A 20,607-nucleotide genomic window follows, 5' to 3' on the forward strand; every position below is an offset into this window, starting at 1 on the left:
TGCAGAGAGCAATGGGTGTCGCCAACTATCAACACTAGATCGGTCAACTGACCCTGCAACAGATTCTACTGACTTGCTAAGCATTCTTGAAGGGGACGCGTGTGAAGTCTTGCGTCTGGAACAATTATGATGCAAGATGGCATACTTCCTAGCTGTTGCATGAATACTCTTGATGGTAATGATTGGTTGGGCTGAAAATGAGCGAGAAGGGACTGAATACTGAGAAGTCTGGCTGTATTGGGAGTAGCTAGAGCTCTTTGAGTGTCTATGGTGGCTCAGAGATAGGTTTGTGTGTTGGAAGGCTGTAGATGAGACTTCAACGCATTCACTGTAAACCCTAGTTGGTGTAATAAGTGAATCGTGGCTTGAGTGTGTTGGAGACACTTTTGTTAAGTGCTGGCTTTGGTGAGCCAGTTGTCCAGGTGTAGGAAGACATGGATGTGCGGTCTTCTCAGGTGAGCTGCGACTACTGCTAGGCATTTGGTAAATACCCTGGGAGCAGTGGTGACTCCAAACTGTAGTACTTTTAATTGGTAATGATGACCCGCTATCATGAATCTGAGGTATTTGCTATGAGTGGGATGTATTGGAATGTGGAAATATGCATCTTTTAAATCGAGAGTAGACATAAAGTTGCCCTGCTGTAGAAGTGGGAGCACTTGTTGAAGTGTCACCATGTGGAAATGTTCTGACAGTATGTAGTGATTTAGTTCTTGGAGGTCCAGAATAGGTCTCAAGGAACCGTCCTTTTTGGAAATTAGAAAATACAGTGAGTACACGCCTGACCCTCGATATTGTAACTGTACTGGCTCTCTGGCTCCTTTTAGCAAGAGAGACTGGACTTCCTGTTTGAGCAGCTGTAAATGTTCTGGTGAAATTTTGTGAGAGCGGGGTGGAATTGTTGGTAAGCTCCAGGCAATAACCATGCTGGAAAATTCCTAACACCCATTTGTCTGTGGTTATGGATTGCCAAATGGGGAGGAATTGTAGAAGACTTCCCCCAACAGGTATTAAATGATCGGGGTAAGTGTAATCAAGTCACTGCTTGTTAGGGGAGGGGGAATTACGTGGTGTGGAACCTCTGCCCCTACCTTTGCCATTGTTACCTCTGTATTCTCCTCTGAAAAAGCCTCTTTAGGAGAAGGATTGATTGTTGGGTTTGTACGAGGCAGCAGTAGTGTCTGAGGACGTGGTCTTGGTTCCACCATGATAGAAGGACACTGTAGGGCTCCCATTGACTTAGTCACTTCCGTATCTATCTTCATTTTCTCCAATGACTTATCTACTTCGGGTCCGAAGAGATGCTCTTTGTCAAATGGAATATTTAAAATGGATTGTTGGTCTTCAGGTTTAAAACTACAAATCATCAACCATGCATGCCTCCTCAGTAACACACTAGTGTTGATCTCTCTAGCTGCAGTGTCAGCAGCATCTAAAGCACATCTAATAGAGGAACTGGAGATGAGCTTTTCTTCTTGCACTAAATCTTGATCTTTAGCCTTGTGCTCATCTGGGAGATATTGGAGCAATTGCACCATTTCCTCCCAGTGTGCTCTATCATACCTGGCTAATAGGGCCCGGGCGTCGGCAACGTGCCAATGATTCACTGCTTGGGCAGCTACTCTTTTACCAGAGACGTCTAACAATTTGGACTCTTTATCTAGAGGGAGACATCTCCAGAAGTTTGTGAATTGGCCCGTTTACGGGCATTAGAGACGACCAAAGAGTCTAGTGGTAATGGTCCTTTAATAAAAGCTGGATCAGACGGGCCAGGCTTATATTTTTTGTCTACTCTGTGGGCGAGAGTATGAGCATGAACAGAGACTTTGAATATATCATTAGCATGTCTCATCATACCTTTGAGCATAGGGAGAGTCTGACTAGACCTTTGTGTGTTACTGAGCGTTTCAAATAAGAAATCTTCCTCTAGGGATTCCTTGTGTAATTGTACCCCATGATATTCTGCAGCTCTAGCAAGTAATTCTGCATATATCCTACATTTTCGTCAAGAGGGGAGGGCTTTGCAGGACAAAGGTCTGGGTCATTATCTGTGGGGGAATCAGTGTTGTAGACTTTCCTGGGATCTACCAGTAAAATATTATCCCCACCATCTCCATCATCATCGTCATCAGGTTGTGGTGGGGGAGAGTTAGTTGGTGTAATAAGTAAATGTTCTAACGGTGGGGAAGGTGATGTAGTGGAATGTGGTGGAAGAGGAGGAGGAGAGGGGTTAGTACAGACATTCTTCCTCTTCAAAGGAATGTGATAATATGTGTCCTCTGACTCAGGCTTGCGCTTCTGAGGCGGTTTAGTAAGAACATGTTCTGTATCTTGATTAATATAAAGTTCCTTTTGTTTTGGGTCCGATTTAGGTGGCGAACATTGAAAATTGGATCCTGCAGCTTTGGAGGAACATTTTTCGGTTTTGGCATTGAGGAATTTGGTACCAGGGTGGAATTACTTTTCTGCACGGAAGATTTTGGTTCCGAAGCTGTCTTTGATTTCGGTTTCAAGGGTTTCGGTTCCGAAGCAGTTTTTGGCTTCGAGCCTGAAGGTTTCAGCTCGGTGCCTGACTTTGGCAGACTCGATCCTGAGCAGGAAGGCTTAACAACCTGTTTCAGAGCGGAGCCAGAAAGTGGGGTGTCATAAACATATTCTCGGTGCCGACCGTGGCCCGAAGACGGGGGTGGAACAGAAGCCTTTTGCTTGGTCTGAGTTGGATTTTGTGGCAAGGGGTGTTCGGTACTCAGGGGACGTTGACCTTGCGGTATGTCGTCTTCCATCTCGGAGTCCGATTCCGGAATGTATTCAAGTTCTTCCAGTTCTTTTTCTGCCCCTTGTGCATCGAATTCTTCTTGCTAAGATCCTTCAACGAAGATGTCCGAAATGTATTCGATGTTTTGGCTTTGCATTTCACAACATCGAGCCCAGTGATCGCGGAGCGTTTTCTTAGACTGAAACGATCTGCACGCGTCGCAGTCCTGTTCGTTGTGCTCCGGAGATAAGCACACGTTGCACACTTCGTGTGAGTTGGTGCATGGATACTTTGTGTGGCACCGAGGACTGAATTTAAATAGGGGCCGTTCCATCGACTGTGAGGTGGACCAACGCGGTTGGGCCCACGGCCTTCCTGGAGTTTTCCGATCAAAACAGAAATTTTCCTCGGCCGATACAATATGCGGAGAATTGGGATACTCGTTTGAAACAATACCGACGCGGGTAGAGTGGATTGCGCACCGAGGGGACCCCGAAGAACAGTTTCGAACTGGAGCGCAGCAATACATGTCAGAACCCAATGGTAGAAAAAACAATCTTACAATGGAGTCGATGCCCATGCACACTATCACCGAAAGGAGAAGTCCCCTTACCTCGTGACTGGAAAGACTTCTTTGAAGAAAAACAACTTGCAAAGATCCAGACCCAACCTTAGATGGCTGGAGTATGCAAAGCATGTGATCAACAGCTTACAGGCCTCGAACATATTTCTTAATCACATTTTATTGGGGCCTTTGCACAATTCAAACTATTGTGATATTTGTGCCCTACATGTTCAGCAAGCTTTCAAACTCGCAAATAATGATGTTCATTTGCGGATGCCCCCTGCTGAAATTACAATCTCAACCCCCCCCCCCTCTTTGAGCCCGTACATAGACTTATATGCATTATATTTTGCATGTCTATTTTGGTGTGCTGTTGCCTGATGGGAGGAGACGGGTGGTTTAAAGAGCTCCCCAACAGCAACTTGGTCCTTCTAGGTTTCAGTAGCGTCTTGGAGTCATTTGAGGGGTCTCTCTGGGGGTTTGTTGCTGATGACTTCACGGGTGATGTGGTGTGAGTGTCAGTCAGGGTTGGTAAAGCTATCCACTAGTGTGTCCCATGCTCGGGCTGTGTCACTAGTGCCGACTCTTCGTCTGGCTTCCCTCAAGATTAGTCTACCCCCGCAGCCTACCCACTTCTCCATCTCTATCTCCTTCCTCCATACTCCCCTTGGTGCTTGGTGCTTATTTACTTGTTCTGCTGAGAGCTTCCAAGTCGGTGTCCACCACTGGTATGTACTCCGGTAATAACTGAATTTTGTGTTGGAGAGCATACTTCCAGATGTTTTGTGCTAGGAGAGACAGCTGTGGAGATCTGGTCCCTCCCCGTTTTTGCAGATAATACATGGTAGTCATTGTCTGTTTTGCCTATAAGATGAGGAAGGAATGCTTTAATCGCTAGACGAACAGGTAGCAGCTCTAAGTAACTGATACGTAGGAGAGATTGACTGTGTGTCCAATGCCCATGTACAGTCAGCTCCTGTGAGTTCGCTCCTGATCCAGTCATTGATCCGCCTGATATGGTCATTTGCGGAATTGGGTCTAAGAAAGGCCATCACTGTGAGAGAATTTTGGAGTTCTACCATTTCAGAGAATGGCAAGCTTGACAGCTGATAAACACTAGATCTTCTAACAGACTTTCCGCTTGAGACTATTGTTGCGCTAAACATTGTTGAAGAGGGCGCATAGTGATCCAGGCATGAGGTACTCTGGCAATGCGTGATACCATGGTCCCTAGGAAATGCATAACTGTTCTCATTGGTATTTGGTTTTGAGGCTGAAACTGTGGAATAAGTGTTTTAAAAGTTTGTAGCTTTACTGCATTTGGGCAAGTTACTCCTTTGGGAAAATTTAGGATGGCTCCTTAGTAAGGCTGTATCTGGAGAAGTTGGAGGTGTGATTTGATTGCACTGACTGTAAAACCTAACTGTTGTAGTAGGTTTATAGTTGTGTGTGTGCGTTGCAAACATTTGTGATATGTTTTACTTTTGATAAGCCAGCTGTCCAGATAAGGAAAAACGTGTATGTTTTGTCTTTGCAAGTGGGCTGCTACTACTGCTAAGCATTTGGTACATGCCCTGGGGGCTGTGGTGACCCCGAACGGAAGCACTTTGAACTAAAAGTGTTGTTAGTTAAAGGCAAATCTGAGGTATTGCCTGTGTGCTGGGTGAACTGAAATGTGAAAGTATGCTGGGTTTTTTTTTAGATCCAATGCAGTCATAATGTCTCCCTGTTGTAGAAGTGGTATGACATCTTGAAGAGTGACCATATGAAAATGTACTTAACAAATGTACCTGTTTAGAGGTCTGAGGTCTAGAATGGGTCTTAGCGGTGCATCCTTTTTGGGTATAAGAAAATAAAGGGAATAGACTCCTGTGCCCTGTTGTAGTAATGGCACTAGTTTTGTGGCTCCTTTGCTTAGGAAAGCTTGAACTTCCTCTTTGAGCAGTTTTTGATGGTCTGTTAACATTTTGTGGGTGCGAGGTGGAATGTTTGGAGGTGTTGAAGTGAGCTACAGACAGTAACCATGGTGGATAATATCCAACACCCATTGGAAAGATGTGATATTTATCCATGCGGTAAAAAAAGCTGTAGTCTTCCCCCGACAGTTACTGTGTGATCGGGGGAATGGTGGGCAAATCAAGGCTTGGTGGCGGTGGAGGGTTTATTAAAACCTTCTCTGCCTCTATGATTGATTCCTCTGTAGGACCCCCTATAGTATCCTCTAGGAGAGGATGCTTGATTCTGTGTTTAATTGTAAGAGGTGGATGTCTCAGGAGAGGTTGTTTTAGATCCTCCACAACAGGAGTAGTGGCGAAAGGAGCTTCATTGTGATTGTTTTTGCAGCACTCCCATTGCTTATGCCGTCTCGTTTTATTTCAGTATCTTTTTCTAGGAGAGTATCCACCTATGGCCCAAAAAGATGTTCACCATTGAAGGGGAGAGCTAATACGTTTTTGCTGAACTTCTGGCTTGAAGCCAGATACCGTTAACCAGTAATCTTAATATAAGGCTGGAATTAATATCCCTAGCAGCTGTGTCAGCTGAATCCAGGGCACACCATATATTTGTATTAGATATAAGTTTACCCTCTGATGCATTTGGTATGCTCTTTTCTTATGTTCTTCTGGGAGGTACTGAAGTATATCCCCCATTTCATCCCATTGTGCCCTATCATAGCGTGATGAGATTGATGGAGTTGGCAAATCTCCAATCGTTGGCTGATTGTGCTGCCACTATTTTGCCAGCTGCATCTATCCATTTACTATTTGTCTGGTGGTGGAACTTCACCAGTTTGAGAGTTTGCCGGCTTACAAACAGTCGCCACCACTAGAGAGTATGGTATGAGTCGACTTTTAATGTATGTAGGGTTACTGGGGAAGGCTTATATTTTTTATCAACCCTAAGAGAAATAATCATGGATCTGACCAGGTTGTTAAAAATATTCGTGGTGTGCCTGAGGATACCTTTAAGCAATGGAAGGTACTGTGTGGAACGCTAAGTGGAAGAAAGAGTTTTGAAGAGAAAGTCGTCTTCCAGTGTCTCAGTGTTGAGTGTCACCTTATGAAAAATAGCTGCCGGTGGATTTGTGTCATATGCCCCCAGTCGTCTTGTGGTGGTAATGAATGCTGGTCATCAACCTCCCATCCCCTCTGAAGAATGTAGTGAGCCCTCTGGTGAATCCACAGGGTCATGAATTGGTAACTGTTGTGTGAGGGAGTATGTATAGCAGAGATTGGAGGATGGCTAATGTGAAGTGGAAAAGTAGCCTTGTCCTCTTTCCTCTTCTTTTTTGGAACAGGGAGATCTAGTGTCTCTTCAAAAGAAAGTTGTCATTTTGCAGTTGTGCCTCTGCATGATGGGGTCTGGCGAGGATTCTTCCTTTATCAGGGTGAATCATTAAATGTTTTTGCCAATAATCCAGCTGCTGATGTAACTTCTAAAGTACTGGTTGTACAGTCATTGGCAAATGTGGCCAAGCAGTTATTGTTTTTTCGGCTCCAACCGCGTTTTATCTTACGTTAATTTCGGTGATGAAGGTTTTGGTCCTGAGGCCGCCCTTTTCAGTGCTGAATCTAGTTGTTTTTGTGGGTCCAAAGACTTCAGTGCCGAAAACCTGGTAGCCTCTGCCTTGGGATGTTTCGGTGCCGAAAGTGGGTCGATTCCGTGGTGGAGGTTTTCAGATCAAGGACTTGATGTTAAGGCTGTTTCTTCGGAGCCAAGCTGAGGCTTAGAATGCCAGAAGCAACCGGCCAGTGAGGACAATGGCCCATAATCAGTGGTGGCCCAACAGCAGACTTTTGGGGCTTTGTTAGTGCTGGCTGTGGTTTCACCGGAGGCAGATGGTGCATAGTACTCACGCTTTGTTGTCCTGACGTGATGTTATGTTCTGCATCCAACTCTGAGCTGTGGTCTGGAGATAGGTTACCCTCATATGCAGCTGACGGGTGTGCCTCCATTTCAATTTCCAGACTTTCCAAACCAAAAAGGTCCAGAAAATCTTCAATGCTGCGTCAAGACATTTGAAGTGGTCTATTTTTTCAATCTCACAAAGTCTTTTTAGATCAAAACGATCTTCAGGCCTCACCGGTCTCTTCTCAATGATCAGGGGACAAACACAAATTACACTCCTCGTGTAAATCTGTGCGTGGGAATTTTGCATGACATGAAGGATGAAATCTAAAGGGTATCCGTTCCATCATCATCCCTGGACGTTTTTCGGAAAGAACATCAAAGAGAATTTCCGCCCTGGAGGGCGAAGCCCTGAGTGGGCGTGATCATATAGAGTCCCCCAGATACTTCTGAAAATAGGGATCGAAACGCGATCCAAACAATACAGACGATAGTAGAAAGTATCCCAATGACTGTGTCGACCTGTAGCAGAGCAGCACACGACCGAACCCGACGGCGAAAAAATCCTAAAACAATCCAACACTGGAGGGGAGGACCATGCACACTTAAAGGAAGAGGAGGAGTCACTACATAGGAATCTGGCTCTCTATGTGATATATCAAAAATCTGATATACTGTGTAAAAAGTCCAGGGGCTCCCTTAAGAGTGGACAGGGGCTTGCTATTCAATTCTAAAGTACCATATTAAGGGGTAGTGTGGTCAAGCAGCCTTAGGCATATCACAGAGGATTGCAAGACATTTGCAAAATAAACGCAATTATTAATAAATGACATTCTACTTAAGAAGGAGATCCACACCAATTTAAGAAATGGCAAGTACCTTTATATATGATTTGGCATCAAAGAAAAATGTTTAGGTAAGTACGTTTAAAAAAAAATTAATTCTTTTCACTTTAAAAAGTGGATACAATGCAATTTGCTGAGTTCTGCAATGTTATCCTATGGAAGGAAGAACAAGTTCTGCAAATAAGTACAGTAAATCGACATGCAGTACTAATCTCCAGGATTAAGGTGAGTGGTAGGCAAGGTCCAAGGCAGCACCAATAGTACACCACCAGTGGCATGAGGGAGGCGGGCGCAGGAAGCAAATCAGCATTGGAAGCCCAATGCTTTTCACTGGGGATTGGTCACTGTAAAAAGAGGCTGCACGCTCTGGCTAGGAAGCCAGTTGGGCTGAACTAGCAAGTGAGCTCAGGCCTTGCAATGGTTGGGGATGGGGTGGGGCTACTTTGGTCCTCTTCTCCAAGGCCCAGGAACAACAGGTGCAGGGGTGTCCTTAGACGTCAGGTTTTATCCTCATGGGCAGTTGCGGTTGAAAGGAGGCTCCGTGCAGAAGCTGCAGGAGACGTCGGTGAGTCCAGAAGGGATGAAACCACAATGGACTCGAGCTCTGGGGAACTTTGTTGGCACTGGTGGCACACTTCAACTCTGGCCGCAGACAACAGGTGCAGTGGTGGCCTTGGGTGTGGGTTTTGGTGGTTCTGGAGGCCTCAGAGTTTCCTCTTTTGGAGATTCTTTATAACAGATTCACTGTTCATAAGATGTCTTGAGTCTTTTGAATCCAGGCAGTCCTCCCAAGTTTCTGGAGTCACAGCTGCAGGATGAGTCAACTTTGGTGCCGGTTTCGACAAGGGAAACAGACAGGCCGGCAGGGTTGGTACCAGCTCAGCTGCTGCTTCTCTCTTCTCGGCTTAAGTGGCTATTCAGTGTCCTCTCTCTTCTAAGGTCATTACAATATGTTTCTCTGGTGCCAGGGACTCTCCTAAATACTGAATTTAGGGACGTTAGGGAAGTGTAGGGTAGTAGGGAAGTAGGGAAGTGTAGGGTAGTAGCCATTAGGCTATTGACATTTGGGCTCACTACGTCCTCTATACGAACACTTCCTGTGGGAAGTGGGCAAAACCCTGCCCTAGAACTCCTAAGTATGCCATCACAAAGATTGCTACTTCTGAAAAATCGTGTCCCCCTTGCCTTAGGGGTGGTACTAACCTGGAGGTGGCACCCCTACCTAACTAGCTAATTTTCCCGCCTGCCTGGGTGCCATGGGGGCAAGATTTGCATTCCAATGGCGGCAGTTTCTTTAAAGATTGCCGGCCTAAGGAGGCTAATCAGAAGGTCATCCTGTGGGAGCGGGTGTTGCACCTTCTTCCCGGACAGGCTTTAGTTCTGCGTCTCCTAAGAGCAAAAGGCTCTCACCCTAGGAGTTCAGAACAACATCTCGGATGGCAGGCTGGCAAAAACTAGTCATTGAGGACACCAGAGGTTGGTAGGTTTTCCAGGGGCACCTCTAAGGTATCCTCAGAGTGCATGTATTCGTAAATCCAACACTGGCATCAGTGTGGGTTTACCAATATGAGATGTTTGATACCAAACATCCCTATTTTCAGTGAAGCCAACATATAGTTGTTGAACTTGTTTTCACCAGTGTCCAGCACAGGTTTTAAAATGGCGTCCCTGTACACTTGCACTGGCAGTAATAGGACTGATCAGCACAGGGACATATCTGCTCATGCAGGTATACCATCACATGTAATATTCAGCCCCCTGCATTAGGGCTGTTAGGCCTGCTGTAAATATTGCATGCAGTGGTAGAAGACAAGGCTCACATGAATCTGTGACATGTCGTGTTTTCACTTTGGTCAGCACCAAGACAAGCAGCCTGTGATAGCAGCCCTGCATGTGCTTGGTGAGGGGTCCCTTAGGGGCCCTCTTTAGTACCTCAGGCCTTTAGTACCAGGGGAACAATTTACTAGGGACTTACAAAGGGTGCTAAAGATTTTGCCAATTGGGGAGCACATGTACCGTTTTGGCAAAGAACTCTGGCACTGGGGACCTGGTTTGCAGGAACCCAGAACACTTTCAGTCAAAATCGCGTCATTTACTATGCAAAAAGTGGGGCTGACCATGTCAAAACGGTGCACTTTCCCACCGTGCTTCAAAAGACTTATTCTAAGAAAAACAACTTGCATACTTCTGAGCCCAACACTAGATGGTGGATTTAAGCGAAGCATGTGTATCTACAACCATACATGTCATCAATCCTACATTTATATATATACATACATATATATATATATATATATACACACACACACACACACACACCTACACACACACACACACCACACACATGCAGCCGCCACTGTGTAGTCATAGTTAGGTCATTTGTAAAAATGGCTAAACACTTTGTCACTTTGTAGCTCAGCGTGGATGACACTGTGCTAATCCTATGCCTAAAAGGTTTGCTAGAAAAACAGAGATTTGAGGTGAGCAGATTCTGAGTGTCGCTGGTGTTGTAGGGTGCTCTAGTTTCTTGAAACTTGGAAACTATCCAGAGCTCCTTGCTTCCTTACTTGCATAATTTACGCAACACTCTAAGCCTGAAAAGGTATTACATGCGCACACACTCACACACAAACAAGACAAATGGCAGGGTACCCACCCTCTCACCTTGCGTCTCAAGTCCTTGTTGAACTCGTGGATCTCAACCAGGGAATCCAGTGTGGGGTTATTTGCCAGAAGACCCCCGTCCAGAAAGCGACCGTTGGGTCGGAAATAGGTGGGTGCTGCGCCACTAGAACGAGCTGCCCGCCAGACCAGCTGATCTGTGAGTAGAAAAGAGAGGTAAGAGGAGGTAGGAGTGCAACACCCAGCCCTATCAACGCACCTCAGCCCTAAACTGCAGCATCCCTATGCCTGTGTTCACATACAGGTCTACCTGCAGTGTAAGAATTCTCTCCCATGATGTATGTACTTGTTAAATACAGTCTGAACTCTCTGCATACTTTCTTATAGGGAACAGAACATACAGAGGTTTTGTACAAATGCAGCTAGTTCAGTAGAATCATGTGGGTCATTACCCCAATGTTATTGCCTTCACCCTCCAAAACACGTCTTTAGTCAATTAGTATTACAAACGTAGCACAACGAGGAACTACTGCATAGAGAAACAAGCTTGTTTTGTGTCTTTTACTAACAAGAAACATTTACATCCTATGTACAACACAGGCGAAGTAATGTGCGAGCATTATAGTTACCAGCACACAGATTGCTACAACACTGGCTGACAGAGTATACGTATATTTTGAATGTACTGGCTCATGAGTGGGACTATGAACTTCACTAGGGTTGGTAAATTACTCGACTGAAGGTGTGATATTTTTGTTTGAAGATGGACATTAGGCTCCTGTACTGGGCTATACACAAATGTAGTGAAGGCCAAAAAGTAATGGTATTCCCCCAGTTTGGTAAACCTATGCTTGAATCTGCCTCAGATTGGTGAAGCACATGTAGAGGGCCTGGCTTACACCTGGGGAGGTGATGTACACAACTGGTGTAGCTCATTAATGGTTGTATGACGGCACAACGCAGGGAAAAACTTTGCATGCCTTTACAATGCATTTTTTACCCCGCATTTATTTTAAGAACGCTTATGTTTTTGTAGTGCATGCCACTACCATGCATTGTTTATAAATATAAAAACTATGTATTTGTTTGGGGAGACCCCCACGCCCTCCAACTTACCTTAAATGTGTGGTAAAGGCATGTGTTGTAAATGCATGTACGTGGTAAAAAACGTGCGTGGTAAAAAAATGTGTGTTAAAGGCACAACATGGTAAAGACCTCTTTGTAAGGGCTGTTTCCCTCATTTACAGGGCTGTATCCATGCTCCGAAGGAAAGGCCTAAGGGTGGTTAAACTCTTGTAGAAGAGTTGGATCAATGCCCAGGATGGTGGCGGGGTAATGAAAAAATTCTTGTACTGTGTGGACATACGCTCAGGGGCTGTGATGGGCTGAAATGTGGCAACTCTCTGGTATGGTGGATCCTTTCCAGTCTGTGGTGGATCGTAGTTCCGGAACAAATGCAGCTCAGCAGGATGTCGGTCTGCCAGCACCCCTGTCACCATCACCCTAGAGGCATACAGAGAGCATTAGAGGCACATTCCTACAGTAAAGGTTACTGTTCAATGCAAGATAAGAGGGTTACTCAATTAGCATACCAGAGAGTGAAGAGAAGTGTCAGGTTTATTCCATATACCTCAGCCACAGCATACCAACTGTCAATTGCCAATTCCAGAATGTGCAGGCTCCTCACTCTCCATTCTAGAATTGATGACTGTAAGATTCCACTGTTCTAGTCTATTCTACAACGTTCTGGTATTTTCACAGTGCAAGCAACATGGGTGACGGACAGATACAAGATAAATACCCTCTACTGGGTAAGAGGCGCACTCAATCTTCACGCTATATTTTCACTCTTCCTATATTTAGACAAGGGTGCTACACTATAGTCATGTGTTGGCTTCACATTAATACTAGTATTCAAACCTTGAACAGGATGAAACTGCTCTAGTGTGCACTGTGCCTATTGAACTCAATGTTCACAATTTTTCAACCATTAATTATATTCAAACATGAACATAATACCACAATATTGATATACTGCAAATCAGTGTTTACTAATTTTTTTCATTTTTTTCTAACATAGATTCCTTACTTATTCATGTACATGTTCATATATCATTTATGTTATTTCATCACATATGATCACTGTCCAACTTATTGAAAAAATACCAATTCTTAATTCAGTACATAACACTTTCAAATTTCTACAATGATTCCATAATTCCTACTGAACCATATTTAATCTCTGGCCCAATGCATTTCGGAACGTTGGTTCCTTCCTCAGGGGCAGTATTCGCCGCTTCACTTAACCTTTTCTCTTCTCCGAAGGGGTGTATATTGAAAAAAGAATAGTCGAGTCGATAGTCAGTGGTATCCGTCGTGAATGCGAACGGTGACTCCTGCTATGAGTAGTCAAACTACTCCTGATACGAGGGTTTGTTTTCTATATCATCCGACGTTTAAATATAGCGGGACCTTTTTCAATATGCGTTCCCCCTTGGTGACAAATGCTCAGGTTTCGCTGCTATTGGTTCGGTATCAACTGCTGTTGGAGTGTTGCGCGATTCCTCTCAATATTTGCCGTGCCTTGCATAAAATGCTGTCAGTACTCCACTGTGTCTTTGGCGTCTCTCCAAACGGACAGATACTACAGCTACATAATATACGAACCCACTAGAACCTCCCCAGTTTAAGGACAGAGAACAATGTGCCCTACAAAATTGAAGGGGAAACTATTATCGTTGTCATTTCAAACATACGTCAGGAGGTCAAAAGAGATAAAACAAATATGAGTTCTAGGTAAACAATATAGGAGTGTAGCAGCATCACTAGATCATGAGGCTCGGACCTCGGGCAGAAAGAAACGAATAAAGATTACAGTGCAGTGGCACCCCTGCATGTAAGAGCTGGTTTACCTTGCTCCATAGAGGGATTGGTCACCAGGTGCTAATATTTAATTAATTCATTGAGATAGCATGTCTCCTATGCTAGTGAATAATAACTAACAGCCCCAAACTTTTGCTGTGTATTTTGGAACTACAGAGACTATTTCAAATACACTGGGAGCAGAAAGGTTGACAGAGGCAAAATAATAAAATCTATTAACCCAGTGCAGGGAAATGGCATGATGCAAACTTCAAACTTCGTTGGAGGAGCATTTGATCGCCAAATAACTTCTCCTTTTTTCTTTCAGAGGCTCCAACCAAAGTTCTGGAAAGTTTCTTGAAAGGGACAATTCATTATGGTGAGGTGTCTCCTGACTGACAGGCCCACCAACCTTTCAAACAGAATGTTTTTCAGGGATCTATTGTCCACTTAAATCTTAAGCCAGGGTGCCAGTGCCCATACGTAAACAGCACCTTTTAGGAGGCCTTCCAGGGGGCTATTTTTGTTCCTGAACATAGTCTGTCAAACTACAAATGACAGGTTTCAACCCTGTATTGCAGCATCTGTGGTGCAATAAAGAGTTGAATTATAAAATGGTAAGAAAAAATATAGTATCTTAGGTTTACATTGAGAACTGTGAAAAAGTGTCCTGTCCCTTTTGGTTTCAGCGGCTTCCTCTACCCATGTTACACTGTACTTTCAGTTACCTCACAGAACCAGGTCATTTCTTTACTATGGGAAACCGCCTGTGGGGCATATGTACAAGCCCCTATCGCCACCACAATGTCACCTAGATTGATGTTGTCGTGGCGATAGGGGCTGCGTCTTATGTACAAGGCAGAGTTCACGCTGCCTTGTACATAAGGCCCCCTTTCACGCTATGGTTAGCGTCAAAGGGGTGGGCAGTGGGTGTTGCGGTAGTTGTTCCAACGCAACACCCATTCATTTTGACGCTGCCCCTATGTACAAGGGTGGCGCACATAGGAGGCAACGCCAACATTTTTCCATGTGTGCTGCCTTGTGCAGCACACATGGAAAAAGCAAAATGTCATGGTTTGTTTATGTACAGGAAGGTGTCCCTTCCTAAACATAAACAAACGTTTTTAAAAAAAACATTCTGTCACTTTCATGTGTGCTGCATGAAGCAGCACACATGAAAGTGACAGAATGGGGCATTTCTAGGATTGTTTATGTGCAGGAAGGGACACCTTCCTGTACAAAAACAATCCTCCCCTGCACGCAGACACCCTTGCACTCTGGTGCAAGGGTGCCTCTGTTGGCAGCATTCCTACCGCAAAGTCTTCCGGTGCTTGGAAATGTAGAGTTTCACCTCACGGTCCTGTATGGCCTTCGGATTCGTCGTACACACAATCCCTGCAGGCCTTCGGCCTTTGAGTCATGATTTGACCGAAGGCATCACAGCCAAACCTGACGAGGGTGTGTCACAGACATTTGTTTGCGACCGTCTCTATAAGGATGTTTCCCTTGCAAACTGTTATAACATTTTTCTTGGTAATAGGAGACTGCGAGAGACAGGTGGTAGCTCCAGATTCGGAACGGAGGTCAGCGCTTGGTGCCCCCTACTGACACGCAGAGGTACTGTTGAATGATGTCCTGATCCAGTCTGAAGACTGGGAAATATGCAACAGGTGAAGAATCTGGGGCTAGCATTCTTCATCAGAAACTGAATTTTCATAGCATTAAACACATGAACCATCTTTGCCAGATATGGGGTTTTCGAAGGATGAGGAAGCAGAAGTAGCAGAAGAAACAAGTCTGCGACTCTCATGTGGAAGAGATCAACACAGAATGTGGAAGTCTGTGTTCACTTACCGAGAAAATTTTACATAAAAACCCGAAAGACTCTAGGTCGTCAGAGCCTTACGATATGAAAAAGAAGGCATCCAAACCTAAAGAGAGGCTTTCGATAGTGAAACATTCCCTAGTAGAGTAACCATTCAAATGCAAAGATAAAGATCCCTCTGGATCAACACCACATGACACCGGTAGGGAGAAGAAAAGATGATCTAACACAACTTCAAAGCACAATCGAATTTGAAAAATGGACACGGAAATTCAAAAGAAAACATTTATAGGCTGTCAAGCCGAACAAACCATCAAAAGAAGAAAAGGGGTAGGTTAAATTGCTCACCTGGGTCTCCGGACATCAGTCATTTTGGTATCTTCACCAAACTCCCGTTTCAGGAACTCCTCAAGTGGTGCCGACTCGTAGGGACGCGAGCCTTTGAATACCTCATCCTTCATCCGAAAGTACAGACAGCGCAGGTACTCCATGGACTTACCTTGGAGTGGGGGGAGGGGGGGTGTAAAGGGATGCAAAATGCACAACGAATAAGTCCAGGCAAAAGGACAAGAGGGAGGCCAATATACACAGAAAAGAACAATAGAGCATGGGACTCAAAGAAGGAAGGGCTTTCAAAGAGGAACAAAACAAAAGTTAGGGATGGTTCTACAAAGAGAGTGAGCATACAGAGAGAGAAACAAAGGAACCTATGCCTAGGGAGAAAAGAAGGTCCAAAGAAATAGGGGCCAATGGAGTGGATGAGTAGATGGGCAGAAGCAGAGAAACAATAAGATTCCTACATGGAGGTGGAAGCATGGGCTAAAGAAAAGAAGATAGAAGGGAGGGGCAAAGTGAGGGGTGTGACCTAATGCTATGGAGTAATGTATGAAAAAGGGGGGAGCCTACAGAGAAGGAGGGGCATGAAGAAAGCAAGGGGCATGAAGGGTGGCAGTGGCATATAGAGAGGGGCCCTCTATTGAGGTAAGAGCATCCGGAGATGGAGGAGCACTAAGAGAAGGAATGTAAACGAATATGGAAGTATATAGTAAGGTGGAGATTTTACAGAAAGGAGACAGAAGTATACACAGGGACAAAAGAAGCATTCAGAAAGAAGCCAATGGAAAGGTCATAGGAGAGAAAAACATCTACATATAGAGCCCCACAGAGGGGAGCCTCCAGAGATGGAAGTTCAGAGGGCAGTAAAAACTAACAATAGAGTTGGTTCCCTACAGGACAACGTGGGATCCAAGCAATACGGATAAGGGCTTATAGAGGCAGAGGTGCAAGCTTGGCAATCGAAGCAGAGGCCTACTCGCAACGTTGGGAGCCTAGCAATAGAGATGGTAGCCTAGTGATACTGACAATGGCCAAAAGGCATAGATGGGAAACAACAAAGTGGGCTGTGGTGGGTGTATAGAAAAGGGCTCATAAACAAAGGATGTGGACTTGAGTGATAGTCAGAGATGAAGAGACCTACAGAGAGGGGTATCTTTAAGAAGAAAAGGCTGACCGAAAATGAAAACCTGAAAGGAGACCCCTATAGAGAAAGTTCTCTATAGAATGGAGGAGTAGCCTTCAGAACATAAAGAGAGCTTAAAAAAGAGGCACAAAGTGACACAAAGTGGTAGCCAATCAAGATATGTACACAGTAGTCCAGCAAAATAAGTCATCAGTAAAATAATGCTACACACTCAATCAGGGATGGAGTTTTCTAGCAGGACTTTGAGGGCAATGTGAGGTGGCTGCAAAGTAGAAACACAAATTGTTAAAAGAATGCAGCACATGCATTCAGGGCATGCTGCCAGAGTGGAGCTACAAGCTGCAGTGTATAACCAAGTGTAATCAGAAGGTCAGAATATTTGTGTGTATGTGCCGCATAAGGCATACTGTCCTTTTAGGCTCCATCAGCAGAGTGCCATGTACATTCTGATTGTAGTTAAGGGTTGGTATGCTTGCAAGTGCAGAAAAGTGGCTCCGTGTCCTTGCATATTTAGTCTAGGACATGTTTTTGAATGTTCTTTCTTAGGGCAGTGTCCTTTCATGCATAACCAGCAGGCATAGGGATGCTTTTGCACAGTCAAAAGGCATAATGCAATTTTGCATGCAGTTAGGAAGCACTGGGTCCCCACATATGCAATCACAAAGAGCAGCACCCTTGAAACCAAGGAAAAGGACCATGAAAAGCTGTGCACTGTCAACGAGTGCAGAATGTGCAAGGTACTTGCAGGCTCAGTCCAAGATGCACCATGTTCGTGCAAGCTGTCACAGTGTAGCCCCAATACTTACCATGCACAATGGCTAGCGCCAAGATGCCCCCAGTGCTGGTCCCGGATATCCAGTCGAAAAGCTCCCGCACTGGTCGTCCTGCTGCCTGTTCAATAGCTAGGAGGAGCTGGATCAGCACGAGCCCCCGGATGCCTCCCCCATCCAGACACAGGACGCGATCACACCTGTGGGAAGAGACAAGGAGAATGCAGAATTCATGAGGACTCTGTCAATCGCAGCAAACTGCCACCAGACACCGGTGAAACTGTGGCACACATGACATATTAAGAGCTTAGGACAAGATCTTGCTGTTGAAACCTGGTACTGCTACTGCCGGATATTAGTCTCTCAAGATGTTTCCAGAGACCGCCCTATATACATGTTTTCATTTCATTATCTCTGAATTTCAATTCAATTAAGAAACAACGAAAAATAGGGCACTTTTTTATTCTGTAGATACTGCCAGCAAAAGAGCATCTTTGAATAATAGAAGCCATGCAGCAATATAGGGGTATTACTGCATCTTAATAAACATCGCTTAAGTGTAAAATTAAGCAGCAATCCAAACTCTAAACAATTATGCCTGAAATTCCATCACTCTAAATGTGACTTGTGGAGCATCAGGCGATCATTGGTTGAAAGACATGGTTTCAAACTACCACATTTCAAAAACCTGGTATGCTAATCAAAGCAAAACAACAAATATTGATTTCAGGAATTAAAAGTCTGCATTTCCAAAGCAAACCCGAGAAAGACCACATACCTGATTTGAGAAAATGAAGTGTGCATAACAAACAGAACAGAAAATATTTTCCGGTTAGGCCCTACTCATAACCCACACCTTTCCAACCCAATACAGCTATAAATGAATATAAAGTGCACGCACTCTATCCCTCACTTGTCTTCCTTCAATTAGGTCCAGCAATTTACGCCAGGGTAAGCAGCAATCTAGTCAATCATACATTACACCTAAAACATTCCCACACTGTAATTCAACAATCTTCTAATCAGGCACTTCTTCTGTGGTGTAGAGTGCTACATGTCCACTAATCCCCTTCAGCACTTTGTTAGGGGTATGAAGCAATATTTAAATGTAACTACAATACGGTGCAATGCATTATAGCCCAACTCCTACAGTGAATGGTTTCCAAGAACAAGAATATAAAAACTTGGGCGAAGAGACTGCACAATCACGTTTTAGCTGTAATAGGTGCTTTTAGAAAGACTACATATGAACAAAGGGGGGGCGTTGCAATACTTGGATGCTAAACAAGATAAGGAGCATCCTCGTATTCGGAGCACGCCAAATAATGGGCACAATATATATAAGGGATCCCCTGACTTACATTACAAGAATAGTGCAAGTCACTGAGGAGTGTCATATAGAGGAACGAGGCCAAAGACTATGGAACTCCAAGGTGACCTGCAATATCCTCATCATGTACGCACGGGGGTACTTTATCCCGTATAATACATGGTCACACCATCACCTTTCCCACAACCCACTTAAAAACTTGGTGTGTAGTGCTTTCATATGATAGAGCAATCATGTTTTCAAACATGAAGAATTAACCTCATCAGAGCGTCGAACGTTCAGCGCCCGGTGCTGAACGTTCGAAGAACGAATGCTGGCCCGTCGGCCAACGGTCGTGCGCAGCACTGGGGAGGTAGTGCTCGTGACGACCGTTGCCCGACGGCAGCAGTTAAGGGGTTAAAATCAAACCTGTGCAAAATTCGACTTTTAAAACACCGGTTAGATATGTGTTGTAAACAGATATTAGAAACAGTACAATACAAGTCAGTTTAAAAAAATAAAAAAGCTGAACTAGCTCGGAATGTGTCGAAAGATGAAGAAAGATTCTAGCTTTCCTCTAAGGATACAAAATAATAAACATTCTCTCTGCTTGGCATTGTAAGCTCTTAAAATAGAGCAGAAAAAAAGAAAAGCAGAATTACATTTTAATTGCTTTAAACAACTGCTCCACTTATACTCCAGGACCTGACCTGCCTTTCACCTCAGCTGCTGGCTCTGGCAGCAGATATTGTGACGTCAGAACTCGACTAGAATAACTTCATAATAGTTGAATTTCGCCATTGTTTCTTTTATAATCGGCGACATGGTGCATCACAAGTCGCTGAATATTAAAAAAAATTGGACTGCCATTTATACAGGGATTACAGAATCCCATGTATTACAAGTTACTTACCTATAACTACAACTTTGGTATCTTTTGGTAATTCTTATGCATTACATTTTTCCCCACCATCAGGCTAGGAATCCTTGTTTTTACACACATACATTTAACATTGTTTCAGCCACACAACAGGTGTAGTCTCTTCACTTCATTATGTGCTACAGTATCTGGCTATTGAGGTGGAGAGACCTTCATCTCCAATCCCCCAAAGATTTCTACTGCTCAGATTTTCAGAACTAAACATTTAAAATGTAGAAGACTCATAACCAAGGGAGGATGGAGGGTCACACGTGAAACTATGAAACATACCAACGCGTGTGAACTGTAATTGAAAGTAAGCAGAGTATTTATTCTCCAACACTGGATCTTTTGAAGATTTAGTTGCGTGAAATAGGACTAAACAAGCAGTACAAACAAAGTTTATGACTTCATGAAATAGATTTTACAATATCATAGTTTCCAAAGTTTACTGAAAGTCCAGGCAGTAATGTTTAATGAATGTATGTGAGGAGGAAGTGCTGTCATTTTACAAATGTCAGTAAGAACTATATTAATAAAAGGCACCACGTAGTGACCATGCATCTGGTGAAATTGGCTTGGACTCTGCTCCACTGTGGACTGCCGGCCTTGGCGTGGCACAGGTTAATGCAAACTGTAATCAAATGGGAAATTCACTATTGCGAAAAGGGCATGCCTTTATTAGTGTTGGCAAAGGAGACAGGCATCTTGAGTGGCTGAAAAAAGTCATTTGCTTTGTCCAAATATCATTTCAAGTAATGCTAGAGGACATGTGAGTATAAGGCTTCCAGAATCAGAAGATGGCC

General features: G+C 44.2%; 1 protein-coding gene across 4 annotated transcripts in view; it reads right to left on the reverse strand.

Annotated features, from left to right (window-relative positions):
• PLA2G6 (phospholipase A2 group VI) overlaps positions 1-20,607 on the reverse strand; it is a 604,218-nt gene that overhangs the window by 54,312 nt on the left and 529,299 nt on the right. For all 4 annotated transcript variants that reach the window (XM_086963273.1, XM_086963270.1, XM_086963277.1 and 1 more), the window contains 4 exons: positions 17,610-17,773; positions 15,672-15,822; positions 12,003-12,139; positions 10,679-10,833 (listed from right to left, as the gene is read on the reverse strand). In XM_086963273.1, coding sequence (XP_086819399.1) covers positions 10,679-10,833; positions 12,003-12,139; positions 15,672-15,822; positions 17,610-17,773 — 607 coding nt within the window. The remainder of the gene's footprint in view (positions 1-10,678; positions 10,834-12,002; positions 12,140-15,671; positions 15,823-17,609; positions 17,774-20,607) is intronic.

Source organism: Lissotriton vulgaris, chromosome 1_1 (genome assembly GCF_964263255.1).
Source record: "Lissotriton vulgaris chromosome 1_1, aLisVul1.2, whole genome shotgun sequence".
NCBI lineage: Eukaryota > Metazoa > Chordata > Amphibia > Caudata > Salamandridae > Lissotriton > Lissotriton vulgaris.